The sequence below is a fragment of the Lampetra planeri genome, chromosome 29 (assembly GCF_965212315.1).
Source record: "Lampetra planeri chromosome 29, kcLamPlan1.2.h2, whole genome shotgun sequence".
NCBI lineage: Eukaryota > Metazoa > Chordata > Hyperoartia > Petromyzontiformes > Petromyzontidae > Lampetra > Lampetra planeri.
Genome location: NC_136135.1, coordinates 760389 through 774814, shown reverse-complemented (window position 1 = coordinate 774814; position 14426 = coordinate 760389). Strand labels below are relative to the sequence as shown.

Sequence of the window (14426 nt, the reverse complement as noted above, 5' to 3'; positions counted from 1 at the left end):
CGCGCTGGGGGCGATGTGCGGGGGGGGGGGGTTGGGGGGGGGGCACGAGGCGAGTCCCGGCTCGCTCCGAGGGCGCCAACCGGGCGGGGATGAGCGACCGGAGCGGCGCGGGGAGTGGCCGCGTGGGTCACATCCCGTCGCCTCGGGGGGACAGCGCTGCCGGGAGAGCTGCGAGATGGTGCAGCGGGGGGGGGGGGGTAAGTAGAGGGGGGCGGGGGAGGTCGACTATCAGGGGATCTTTGATGGACCCGGCAGCGGGGGAGTCCTGGAGGTCGCCGGGGCGCAGGGAGCGGGTGATGGGGGTCTGCGTGTCGCCGGATTCGCGCGAGGGATCAGCGCAGGCGGTGGAGCGGCGGCGGTGGCGGCTTCAGCACCGCGATGCGCGCACGGGGGGGGGGGGTGAGCCCGGACGGGAGCGACCCCGCCCGCGCGCCGTAGAGGAGCCCGGACAACCGCGGTCGGAGCCCGAGACCCTCGGTGGAGCCAGGAGAGCCGGGATTGGAGCCAGGAGAGCCGGGGTGGAGCCAGGAGAGTCGCGGGTGGGACCCGGAGAGCCGCGGTAGAGGCGCGCACTGCGGCGGGATGCGCAGGGACCGGCGAGGTCGCCGCTCAATCCCAGCGGCGCAGGGAGGCGGCGGCGGGCAGAGCGAGCGCGGCGCTGCGCCTGGCCAAGCCGCGGCGCTTCCACTGCGGGCTCATTGGGTATGGGCGGCGCGGCGCGCGGCGGCACCGCCACCACCACCACCCCGCCCATGCGCTCCCTCACTCCCTCCCCCCTCCCACCCCGCTCCCTCCTCTCTCCTCCATTCTCGACTCCTATACCCCCCTCCCTCCCCTCCCTCCCCCCCTCCCTCCCCCCCTCCCTCCACCATCACCTCTCCGCTTCCCTCCCTCCTCTCGCGCTCCGCTCTCTCCTCTCCCCTCCGTTCTCGACTCCAACCCCCCTCCCTTCCTCCCTCCCTCCCTCCCCCACCACCGATTCCTCTACTGCCCTCCCTCCTCTCCCACCCATCCTCGCTCGTCTCCCACACTCTCACTCCTCCCGTCCATCCTTCGCCTCCATGCCTCCGTTCACTCCGCCCCGCATCCCCTCCACTCCATCTGTAACCTCCGCCCCAACCCCGCGCCGTCTCCATCTCTCGCCTCCCCCCCCCGGTCCACCCCCCCCCCCCTCCGAGTCGGCCCGCTCCTCGCTTCTCATGGCGCGGGCGAGCGGCCAGCAGCCGTCTCTCTCGGGGGGTGCTGCGCCTCTTGTTTGGCTGTGCGCGTGCTGCGGAGCGGTGGCCCGGGGGGGGACGCGCTGAGCTACGAACCCCGACGAGCCGAGTTCGATTCCCGCTCGCGGCCCGCATCGGTGGCGTTTTCCGGAATTGGTCCTCCCCCCCTCCCCTCCCCTAGGACAACGAGTTTACGGTGCGGTGTGTATAAAACATCAGCACCGGGGAGACAAAGGCGGCCGGGCGTGGTTCTTGCCACACGACCCTCTCGTGTGCCGTACCGGCCTTCATAAGGTAGCTTGCTAACGGCACTTGCCCCAACAGTCCGCTAAAGGCCACCACGGGGATCATTGTTTTTGTATTGTGGGTGTTCTTGTGTTGTGTCAGAAGAGCGGTAGCGCGCTTTGTTCGCGCACGTCGCTGCGAAGCCGGCGATCAAAGTTCATTTTCCACTCACGGCCACCATCAGTGACGAATATCTGAACCGGGGCAGGGCCTAGCCTCCTCTAAGTCGACTCAGCCTTAAATGAGTACCTGGCTCGGCGTGTAAACCTCACAAGGGAGACGAAGGCAGGCGGGCAGGCGTGGTGTTGGCAAAGCCACGCGTTCGTGCGCAGTTCCGACCTGTCTCGGTGCTCGCTAACAGCACTGCGCGATGAACCAGGCGACTCGAGTTCGATTCCCGCTCACGGCCAATAACAGTGACGAGTATTTGAACCGGCTGTGTGCCTCACCTTGGTCGACTCAGCCTTAAATGAGTATCTGGTGCAGTGTGTGTAAACATAATCACTGGGGAGACAAAGGCGGCCGGGCGTGGTTCTGGTCACCCATCCCCTTGTGTGCCGTGCCGACCCTTCATAGCTGTTCACGAACCGCACTTGCCCCAACAGTCTGCCACATGCTGTACGGGGGATCTTTGTCTGTGTGTGTGCGGCTGTTACGCGCGTTGTCGGGGCGCGCGATGGATCTCTGCAGATGCAGCGCGGGGAAGGTGGCACAGCGCTGAGACTGAGATCCCCTCAACCCCCCCCCCCCCCCTGGGGAGCGGAGCGGTGGGGTAGCGGTTAGCGCGCTGCGCTACAAACCTGGCGACCCGGGTTTGATTCCCGCTCACGGCCAACATCAGTGACGATTATCTGAACCGGTCCTGGGCCTCCCCTAGGTCGACTCAGCCTCAAATGAGTACCGGGTGCGACGTGTACACATCGCCTTCATAGGTGCTCGCTAACAGCACTTGCCCCTACAGTCTGTTAAGGCTATACGGGGGATTTTTGTCTTTGCCCCCCCCCCCCCCCCCCCACACACAAACACACACAGGGCGCGTGTAGGTTTTCAAGTGTGCGCAGAGTTCGTGGATGCATGCACGGGGCAAGCTCCTGGGCCCGGCTCTGAGCAAGAGAAGCCGTCCGAAAAGGAGGGAAGGTGGGGGGGGGCGCGGGGGGGGACCCGGTGTGGGGCTGCTGAGGTTGGGACCCCAGAAGCGACACGGCCGGTGGCATCGCGCACGGGGGGACAACACTCGACTCAGTCGCGCATTCATCCGAGCCGCCTTTATTAGCATCGAGAAGAGTCCGGCAGCGGCAGCAGCTCGCCACGGGCCGTGCCGGGGAGGTGAAGCGGCGGCGGCGGCGGCGGCGGCGGTGGCGCTCACAGCGGCGTGGAAGTTGCCACGCGCGGGTGGTGAGGCGGGCGGGGGTGGGGGTACAGGAGGAGGCGGCTTCAGTCCAGGAGCTGCGCGCAGTCTCGGAGCAGCTCCATGCCGTGCTCGCGTCGCCGCAGCCTCCGCGCGAGCCTGCACAGAGAACCCGGCGCGCGGCGCGGAGTTTATTTCGCTCTCCGCAGATCGCTGCCCGCTTGTTGCAACCAATTCCCGTGCTCCGATTGTCGCGATCGCCCCTCTTTGATTCTGGCGCCTCGGGGATGTACCCCTACTGCTCACTGCAATGGGAGGCGCGAGAGATGTATGCACGGAAGAATACGCAACGGTGATGATGATGAACGCGGCGATGGTTTCGCCATGAACAGCGCGCTCCGAAATGTCACGCACAGCTCTGTCGCGAAACAGACGCGAGCCATCGCGACAAATCACCGCCACACTCCACCCCCTGCCTGCCCCAACAACAACCGCCGTTGGCCACGAAGTGGCGATGGCGTCACCACGGCGATTGTGCCAGGCCAGGTGCTCTTTAAGGCCACGTGAAGTGTCGAAGGCTCGCTGGCAGGAGGTCACGGGACACAACCCGGTGCCGTGGGTTGACTGAGATGACCGGTAGATGCACCACTGCGTTTTATTCGCCCGACACTCTGAATGGAGGGCGACCGCCTCCAACTGCCCAGTAGCGTCCTTCACGAATCTCCTTCACAGAGGCCGATCTTGACACTGCTGGTACCAGTCATCGGCACAGCCAACACGCAGACAATACAGACAACACACAGACAATACAGACAACACACAGACAATACAGACAACACGCAGACAATACAGACAACACGCAGACAATACAGACAACACGCAGACACAGCCCTCCCTACGCAGTGTTAAGCGACGCGGCAAGCGGCAGCAGCAGCACACAGAGCGATCCACACTCGCCGTATTGTCTCCATACGAGCGTTGTATCATCTTGTATTGTCTAGATACTTGCATTGTTTAAATGCTTGAGTTGTTTATAAACGTGTATTGTTTATGAACACGTATTGTTTATAAACGTGTATTCTTTAAACGCGCGGCGCTCCTCACCTACCCACCCCGCTCCCCACGGGGTAACCAAAAAATGAATTGACGATACGGAGACTCATCACCATCATTACTGCGATGCGCGCCGCGAGCAGCCTAATAATTGAACACGCCTAACACACGCATTGCCGCGCTCGATACTGTCATTGTTTTGGCAATAAGGAATTTATATTAATATATATAAAAACGAGAAGAGCACACATCGTTATAAATACGGTCCTTAATTGGTATTAGCGTCGCTACACGTGAGCACGTGGGGCCAATTATGCCGCCCGCCCGCCCGCGTCAGGGATGGGCCAGCGGGGGGGGGGGTGGGGAGTCGCTGTCCGCGGTGCTGAAGCCACGGCGGGCGGTGTGGGGCGCGGCGCGGAGGCGACGAGACGACATCTCCCTTCGCCTGGCGCACGCACGAGGCCCTGGGCTTGGATGCCGGAGCCCGACAATCGCCTGGTTGTATATTTGGAGTCCGCGGTGGCGGTCGCGTGGATCTGTTTCGGGTTCCTCCGGCTGTGTCCTTCACATTTTAGAAACGCGAGCTGAGATTATTTTTCGAGCTGAGATCATTTTTCAGCTCCTACTCTCTATAAAACCCTACGCGTGATGATATTACACGACGTCGATGAGCTATCACGTGTGGAAAGGTCGCCTCTGAAAAACAGACATTTAGCTCCGCGGGCTTTACCTGTCGCATAATAACATATATTTAGATGTTGTTGAGTACGTGCAGTCACCGCTCTCCATGGTGCTGAAACCCGGTGCTGTCCGCAGTGTCCAGAGCGGCCGCTGTCCGTGATGCTGATGCCCAGACCCACAATTCTCCCCGATTAACCCCCACCCCCGAGGGCATGCAGCCATCGCAACCTATCTACCCTTCCCATTGAATATTCGCCAGCGTGACCTTAAACTTAGCGTTAAATCGTATTAGTATCCCCTCCTAACGACCACGGGCATTCACTGTGTACATCCGGAGGGCGCGTGCGGCACGCCTGCATCCAATTACGGACCCTTCAGAAGCCAGAAGCGCCGGGACACGATCGCTGAAAGGTTTGACCCTCGTTAAGGGCAAATAGCTGCGCAACACGGCCCCGCCCGTCCAATAGCTGCCTTCAGAGAGCAGCAGTGATCACGGGTAAGCGGCGGCACTCGTTGACTCTTACGGCGCCGCCAATCGCGTGGGCTGCAAAGCAGGGTGTCATTTGCATAGAAGTAGCCGGCTTACGGCGAGGTAAAAGGACAGAAGTGACTCATCCGTCCCATCGGCTCGCAAGACCGCTTCGCTATCCCCACCCCCCACCCCGCCACCACCACCTCCAGTCGCGCAGCAAGAGAGTCTCGCTTCTCGCAGGAGAGCGGAGAGCCACCCAGCAGCAGGGCCGCCCTGTCTGAGCGGCGTCTCTCCGCAGCTGCGACTGCGCCTCTCTCTGTCTCTCTGTGTGTCCCACTGCTGCACGTAGGCCGCGTCCAAGCGCTCATGCCGATGAAACCGCTGGGGGTCCCAGTTTTTTTAGAAACGCCTTCTCGTGGCAGAGCAGGGCTACGTACGGCTCCTCCTCGACTGATATTATTATAATTATATTATTGCTATTAATAAAACTAATATTTCACGTTGCTGCTGTGTTGGCAATGGTCCACACGCACAAATAACAATAAACTCGGCATGTTCCTCAATAGAAACGTGTGTGTGCGGCCGTAAAAGAAATACAAATATATAATGGGCGACGTTTCAGGTAATGGACCCTTCTTCGTGGCACGAAATATTTTTTTTTGTTTACGCGTAATGAAGGACAGCCAATGCCTGGAAACGTCGCATCTTGTCGAAATTTGTCCCCAAGGCCGCACACCGAATGTGGCGAGCGTGTTCATTATCACCGTCAGCTGCTCTTTGCTGAGAGCAGACGCACGCAGCGCGTACGTCCCGATTCCTCGTCGTAACAACTTCGGGTGAAATCTGCAGTGCCGCTAATCCCTGAAGCGGCGCTCCCTCCCGGACCGTGTAAGCCGACAGAAGCGGCAAAGATGCTCTGGAAATGGCAGGGGCCACCAAACCCACAGCTTCCAAACATCTCCACGCGATTCAATTAATCCGAGGAGACATGGGGGCAGCGCAGGACTTCCTCGCGTGGACAAAAACGGCGGGTAACCGAGCGGTGACGCTTTTTGTTGTTGTTGCAAACTCATCCCGAAAACGAAGGACGAAAAAAAATCCGTGCGCATCTGCAACAAATTTGCGCGATTCAGCGCAAATTCTTTGCTCGCCATTTTCAATGTTGACTCGACGGAAATCGTCAATGAGATGCGATGCTGCCAGTGTCGCCTTTCCGTTTGGAATGAGAAATAAATGATCCCGCTTTTTATTGACGGACGAACAGGGAGGGGCTGACGCGTGAACGCTGTCGACCTCGGAAAGCGTGAACACAAAAAGGGAGCTGGCTAAAAATATCGAAAAGCAGCCAGATTTTCTGAAAATTAATGTCCGAGACTCTTTAAACACTCGCTGGGAGCAACGCCAACAAATGACGATGATAGTGATCGACATGGCGACGTTGACAATGTCGATAGTGATTTAATCACGATTGCATTTATAAAACTGATTGCAATTATGATGCTAATGATGGTGACGGCAATGACGGTCGTCATTATGAGGATATTCCTCATCACCGCGAGAAGACGGCGGGGCGGTCTTAGAGATAATTCATCAGTGAGGCAGCGAGGGCGGACCAAATGCAACGTTCAAAAACAATTCAACAAAGGCAACTCACGAGGAAAAAGAGACCTTAAGAGCTCAAGTGTGCTCGAATATATGTTCATGTCTTCATGGTCATGATGACATTGATGACGATGGTGAAGATGGCGATCATCATGGTAATGAGGGCGATGATGATGCTATTGATGACGGTGATAACGAAGGTGATTGCTGATAATGACATTAATGATGGCGATCGTGATGATCGCGATGACGATGACACTGACGATGGCGATAATAACGACGACGACGACAGTGACGATGATGACGACGACTTCGATGGATGATGGCGAAGACGGCGGCGCTGCACCGCGTGGCTCGTCACCTGGGCTGCGCTCGGCACATCTTGGCGAGCGCGATGCGCAGTTGGCGCGGGGGGCCGGCGGGGCGCCGCTCCGGGCCGCGTGGCGCATCAGAGCAGGGACCGCGCGGCCGGGCAGCAGCGGAGACGCGGCGCAGTGGCCCAGGCAGAGGGCCGCGTTCCCCTGCGCCCCCTCCAGCCCCTCGCCGGCCCCCGTGGAGCCCTCGATGAGGGCAAGAAGCGCGTCCAGTCCTGGGGAAACACGCGGTCGAGGGAGTCCGCGCGGGGTCGCACACCGGACAGTGGCGTGAGACCAAGGCACCAGCATTCGGGCCCTGCCACTACGCCAGTCGCAATGGTCTTGATATTGACGATGATAACCTCCTACGCATTTCCCAAGTAGTACTAATCGCATATCTGCATTTCCCATAAATATGCTAAATTCCTATTGATATGCAAATTATTTTGTCAAGGCGCTCTTCCCCCCTCCATCCCAGCTTAAATAGTCGCTCCAAGCCTGGAGTGTGTCATTCAGACTCTGTCTTCTCGACAGACCTGTTCTCCACCTGAGGACGGCTGCTTGCGTTGTGGCCGAAACGTCGTGAGAATAATTTTATTATGTTTTATTTTTATTATTTTATTATTTCCATTCTACGTGACTTTACCGAAAGAACCAAGAAGATGATAATGATGACGACGGTGGTGGTGACGTATCTGTTGAACCAGCCTCGGGCCCTGTCACTGACTGCAGCTGTTGTGATCGAGCGTGCGTGCGTACACACGTGCGTGTGTACACACACACGTGCGTGTACGCACGTGTGTGTGTACGCACGTGTGTACACACACACGTGCGTGTGTACACACGTGCGTGTGTACGCACGTGTGTACACACACACGTGTGTGTGTACGCACGTGTGTGTGTACACACGCGCGTGTGTGTGTACGCACGTGTGTGTACACACGCACGTGTGTGTGTACACACGCACGTGCGTGTACATTATGCCCGAATATGTGCGAGTCTGTTCATGCTTGAGTACGTGCGTGAGTGTGAGAGTGAATGTGCGCCGTGCAGGCCTTCACTGGTTGTCGCTAAATGCACTTGCCCTAACAGTATTTCCGGCTATATGGGGGTAATCTCTGTATGTGTTCCTGTGTACGTGTGTACGTGTGTACGTGTGTACGTGTGCACGTGTGTAAGTGTGTACGTGTGCACGTGTGTAAGTGTGTACGTGTGTGCTTGTGCATGGGGAGCGGTAGCGCAGTGGTCAGCCCACTGTGTGACGAACCAAACTCGGGTCGTCGGGTTCATATCTCAGTGAGAGTCTTTACCGGACCCGTTGTGTGCGAGTGTGCCCGTGCATGCGTGAGTGTGTGTCTGAATGTACTGCGTGCATGTACATGTGGGGAGCGGTAGTGCAGCGGTTAGCGCGCTGCGCTACGAGCCTGGCGACCCGGGTTCGATTCCCGTTCACAGCCAACACCAGTGACGATTAGATAATCGTCACTGGTGTTGAACCGGTCCTGGGCCCCCCAAGGTCGACTCAGCCTCAAATGAATACTTAGTGGGGTGCGTAAACATCGCGACTAGGGAGACAAAGGCGGCCGGGCGTGGTGCTGGCCACCCACCCCCTCGTGTGCCGTACTGGCTTTCATAGGTGCTCGCTAACAGCACTTGCCCCTACAGCCTGTTAAGGCTATACGGGTTCTTTTTTTAATCTTTGTGCTTGTGTATGGGGAACCCGCCATCCCGCTAACGATGATTATTTGAAGCAGACCTTGACCTCGCCTAGATCACTCCGCCGGGGAGAGACGAAGGTGGCCAGGCGTGGCGCTTGCCCCACCACCCCACGTGTGCCGTCCCTTCAGAGGCGCTCGCTGCTCACAATACTTGGCCCCATCAGGGGGTGGGGGTGTGAGTCTTGGTGCGCTTGTGGAGTAGGCGTGTGCGTGCGTTTGGAGGCTTGCCCCCTCTTTTCTCTCCGCCTGATAAAGACTGCTTGTGTTGCGATCGAAACGTCGCGTGTTTTTTGCTTTTATTTTTAATTTTATTTCTAATTTAAATTTAATTTAAATTTTGTTTTTATTTTTTATCTACGTGACTTTACCGAAAGAACCAGAGAATACGTGTGTACATGTTTATGTACGTCAGCCTATGCATGTTGTGTGCGTGTGTATACATGTATGTGTGTACGTGCATCTTTTGTATTTGTCTAAAATCGTCTCCAACGGTATATGCGGCTTACATGGGGCAGGGGGGCAGGGGGCAGGGGGGCAGAGGGCAGTCTGTGTGCGTGTGGCTGTTCGGCGCTCGGTAGATACACGGACACAATGCGCGGTGAGCAGCGCGCTTCGTAGGAAGCGCTCCAGGGCGCTTCACAATGCCGGGGAGTCGAGAAGCCATTGGGCAAATCAATTCCGCTCGACAACAACAATACGTGACCTCCGCCGAATACGGTGTTTATATTTTTCTGACTTTGTGTGTTTTTTTATTTGAACAGCAACGCAGCAGCAGCCGCAATGTAACGACAATGAGATTTGTATTGCAGCTGCAACTGAGTGCCTAGCGATCGTGAAATAGGTTGTTCGTTGATTTTTTGGGGAAAAAGAAAAACACTGCGGGGGGGGGGGGGGGCTTCACTCCGTATCGGGCAACAAACACGTTTTCAAATTTGATGTAAAGATTTTATGAAGCCAGCAGCAGCAGTGCTGATACGACCTGGAACAGAGTTCATGAGGCACGGCGCAGAGCAGCTTTGTGACCTCCAGGTGTGGACGGCGCTTTAGACATGTAAATTAATATTGTCATTAATTATTATTTTTAAGCCTCTGTCCCCACTCTGATTTTTAGACGCAACTTCCTAGCAGCCACCGAAAGAGTTCAGCGTTCACTAAATCTCAAGGAGCGACTAAGGACGGACGAGGCATCAATCGTTCGTGTGAATATGAAGGCCCAAGACCATGAAGGGCCCTTTAAAGTGCCGTCGTGAGCAGCGTTTTCTCAATCGATGCTGAATTAAACAGGAGGCCGGGGCTGTGCTTTCAGATTCGGAGTGATGTTGTTATGTGAGTGCGCGCGTGAGCAGTTTGGCTGCTGCTGCTGCAGGAGGCTACAGCAGCAGCAGCAGCAGCTGCAGCTGCACTGGGAACCGGTCGGAGCACGAAGTTGATTTAATGTCGCACGAATGACCCCGCAAATAACGCAGCGCAGCAATCTCGCCGAGGAATAACGAAAGCGCGAGGCCACATCTCGGCATCTTTATCAGACGGAATGGATCTCAGCTTGGCAATGATCCTCAAATGATAAAATGAGGCATTTATATCAGAGCACACACTGCTGGGGCTGTGCGTCGTACGTGCGTGGCTGTGTGTGTGGCCACTCATCTCAGTCAGTCGACCCGTGGCACCTGCTGGGTCTGCCCCGTGACCTGCCGGCGGGCGTTCGACACTTCACGTGGCCTCAACGTGCACATAGCCTGGCACAAGCGCCGTGGTGACGTCACCGCCACTTAGTGGCGAATGGCGGTTGTTGTTGTGGCTGTGTGTGGCTATATGTACGTGGCTGTACAGGTGGTATCATCTGCCAGACTCCTCAGTTAGTCAACCTCGTGACCTCCTGGTGCGAGCGCCGTGGCGACGTCACCGCAGTGTAGTGGCGCCTGATGTTGTTGTTGGTTGTTGTTGTTGTCGTGCCTCTATTGTGAGTGTGTGTTCGTGAGAGATGACGGGGAGGTGTGGCAAGTCCACGAAGAGCCTAGCGGTGACCAAGCTCGAGTCGGGTTGTTTCCCCACGGGGTGAGAACTCAAGAGACCAGGACAGCTTCACTGGCAAGGGAGTCCTGGGTGAGCACGTTGGTGAGTTCCCGCGGAATTGTTGAACCAGGCAAGAACTCAAGGGGACCGCAGAGTTGACCGACTTAGGTCAGAAAAAGAACCAAAAGCAAAACAAGGACATGAGAGCACAGCAAAGGAAGCAAACAGAAACCACAAAAAAAAACCCAAATTGCGTCACGTGATCGAGACGCTGACCGTGTCCACTCCGACCCGTCCGGGCCGCGGCATCCACAGCCCAAGGGCGTCGGGGCAGCTCGGACCGCGCGGGGGAGCGGGGCGGTGGAGGGCTCAGGGAGAGCGTAGCGGCGTCCGGCCTGGGATGTCAACTGGGCGAGCGACTTCTCCGAGCCGCCGGCTCCACGTGAAACGCGCGGTCCGACGTTCACATCACCGCCTCGTGCGGCTGCCGCTCGGATTGTGGAAGCACGCACCGCCCGCCCGCTCAGGGTCACGGCAACGCGCGCGGCATCGCGTCCGCCAGGATTGTCTCCGGATGAAACCGTTTTCATCGCTTCGGACAACTTGAATGTAAAGATGCGATTGATCACTGCAATCCGCCTCTTCCCGGTGTTTCGTGATTCACAGGCCCGTGCCAATCAATCGCCAGGACGAAGCCTCGCCCCCCCCCCCCCCCTTCATCCCCTCCGTGCCACGTCTGTAATGGGCTGGAGGGGCGATGGGGCGCCACCCGGGACGAGTTGCCGAGAATTCGCTCGCCTCCGAGGGTGAGAACCGCGGCCGACCTAAAGCCGTCGCCTTCATCCGGTTGCGCTCGTTAGTTCGTTTCTCTCTCCATGATTCGCTCCGTTAATATTGCATCTGATATCTCTCGTGATGTGCGGCTTCGTGTAAGTCTCTTGCCACCTTTGTAGTTTGTTTGAACTCGACCTGGAGTCCCGTGGACAAGAGGCGTGCAGTCCCCACGGGGCGCTCACCGACTCACACGCCAATACAACATTACAATCCCACACGCAGTTTTACATTGACTAGGTTGACTCAGCCTTAAACGAGCACCTGACGCGGTGTGTAAACATCGGCACTGGGGGAGACAATGGCGGAGGGGCGCCTGGCGGCCTCTGAAGGCCGCCAAGCGCTGTCGGCCTTCATGGAGGAGGGGGTGGGGACCAAGAAAAACACTTCTGCCCGTCACCCTGGGGAGGTGAAGGCTCGTCAGAGTGATTACCGCCGCGTGTACACACGTGCGCGCGCATAATGGAATGCACACACACACACACACGCGCGCGTGCGAGCGCATCGTAAATGATCGCGTGCGCGTGCGTGCGCGTGCGTGCGCGCGCCACCTTCTCGGCGCGAGCCACGCGCCCGTAACGAGCACGCGGCAGAATGAGGGCCGGGGAAGGCGAATTGATTTGGCCGGGGGGGGGGGCGGCCTCCAAGCCCGTCGTAATTGGGGCGTTTAACGCCCGGAATTAACACCTCGATCCCAGCGAGGGGCGGGGTGGGGGGGGGGGTCGTGCCATCGCCCTCGCCGGGCAGCTGCCTCTGTAGCGCCGTTCACGGGCGATCGACTCCCGCCACTACGAAGGGGTAGAACCGCCCGGCGTGTGGCGAGCACAGTCTTAGTCGGGGGGGGGGGGGGTAAGCCCCTCCCGAGGTCTCACCACCACAATGCGCATCTCACACGGATTCTGAATAGTCCATAGGCCAGAACGTGATACCCACCCAATGTAGCGAACCTTGAGCGGTGCCCATTTATCTACACGGCCAATGCGAGTGGATTGCTTTATCACGCGACTCGCTTCAAATGGGAATCCCAAAATTTACCGTGACTGGCCACCTCGTTAGGGAACTGGAGCCACTCCGGCCTATGGCACCTCGCCGGGTGTGACCGACCCGGCGATGGCGTCCGCCACGAGTCTGCGCGCAGCTTCACACTGCGGCCACCTCCCCGACGTTCGATTAAAAGAGTCACGGCCTCTAATTACAGCGCCCGCGCGGGCAACTGCAATTAGCTGACGAGCAGGTAACACGAGGCCCCGTGTGGGGTGAGTGGGAGCGTGGGTGGGGGGGGGTGAGAGGAGGAGGGGGTGAGCGCTCTGTTCCCTCACCGTTGACCCTAACCCCAGCCCTACCATCAACCCCAGCCCTACCATCAACCCCAACCCTACCATCAACCCCAGCCCTACCATCAACCCCAACCCTACCATCAACCCCAGCCCTACCATCAACCCCAGCCCGTGACGACAGCCTCGACCATAACCCTGATCTCAGCCTTCACCACCCTGCCCGGGCGCTCTCTGCGGGCTCGTGCGGGTGGGAGCTGAGAGCCCCCGGGACGCTGCAACCCCCGCCCACCCCCCCCCCCCCCGTGCTCCACCAGCAGTGGGGGATGGGGGGGGGCTCGAGCTGGAACGATGTCCTGCTGAGAGAGGAGTCGTCGATGGGGAGCGCCGGCTGCAGGAAGATGTCCCAGGTCGCTGACCTGGACAGACTCGGTTCAAAACCAAACCCTGCGCGCGAGGCTCCATCTCCGTCTCGGTGACTCCGTCTCCCCTGATCCTTACACCGGGACTCTACTAAACAGTCACCCAGCTCTCTCGGGGCTCGACTAAACACTCACCCAGCTCTCACGGGGTTCTACTAAACACTCACCCAGCTCTCACGGGGTTCTACTAAACACTCACCCAGCTCTCAGGGAGCTACAACTTGTGAACGAGGAATACATCGAACAAGAGGCCGATGCGTGGCTGTGAATCATCCGGCCGGGAGCAGACAACCAACCCCCTTCTGTAGCCACCGAGAGAGCCTCCGTCTGCAGGAGTGAGCGCCACGCATTGCCATCGACTTCAAAGACGGGGAAACTTCTCCCGGTAAAGAGACGTCGCTCCTAGCGCTTGCTCCCCGCTTCATCGACTTCACCCGCCTCCCACGACGACGCGCGGGGGACGCCGCCGGCTCCCCCGCGACACCGCGGTGCCGACGGGGCCCCGCGGGCGGCGAGAAGGCGCCTGGGTTCGACTCTGTAGGTGCCACCCCGTGGCCCGGCCCGTCGCGAGCCACGCGGAGATCACAAAGCGCACGGCTCGTCACGGAACAAACAACAACAACAAAGCTCAATCGAACATCCGCGGCTTCAAGCGCGCTCCTTGTTCGGCGGTGACGGCAGCGGCGGCCCCGCGGGACCCCACCGGGGGTATTGAGACCCGGAGCGGGGGGGGGGGGGCTGGGGGATGGCCGGGCTCACTGGGCCAGCGGTGGGGGTCGTCGTGAGCGGCGCCGGCGATGTCGGCGTCTACGTGAGCGGGGTGCGAACGCCGACGCAGCCGCAGCGGGCAGGGCGGCTGCGTGCGCTCGATCGCCACGGCGACCGCTCCGCCATTGCCAGCCCCGTGTGGTTGTTGTTGTTATGGGGACGTTTCGTGAGTCTCGGAGAGAAGTCGGGGGGGGGGGGGATCGCACGCGGCGCTCGGTGCTGGGGAAGAGCCGCAGCCAGCCGAGCAGCAGGGGTCGGAGGTCGCGGTGGAGGCGTTTGCTGACGAAGCACCCACCCCACCCTCCCCCGCACAAAGACAGACAAAGATTCCCCGGATAGCCTGCACAGACGGTTGGAGGCAAGTGCTGTTAGCGAGGAGGGTAAGT

At 58.9% G+C, this 14426-nt stretch overlaps 1 protein-coding gene across 1 annotated transcript in view; it reads right to left on the bottom strand.

Moving 5' to 3' along the window:
* Positions 1 to 2845: 2845 nt before the first annotated feature.
* LOC144728535 (tetratricopeptide repeat protein 12-like) overlaps positions 2846 to 14426 on the bottom strand; it is a 195354-nt gene continuing 183773 nt past the window's right edge. Inside the window, 3 exon segments of the mRNA XM_078608037.1 lie at positions 2846 to 3009; positions 7020 to 7056; positions 7059 to 7247. Of these exon segments, the coding sequence (XP_078464163.1) occupies positions 2937 to 3009; positions 7020 to 7056; positions 7059 to 7247 (299 nt within the window). The 3' untranslated portion in view covers positions 2846 to 2936.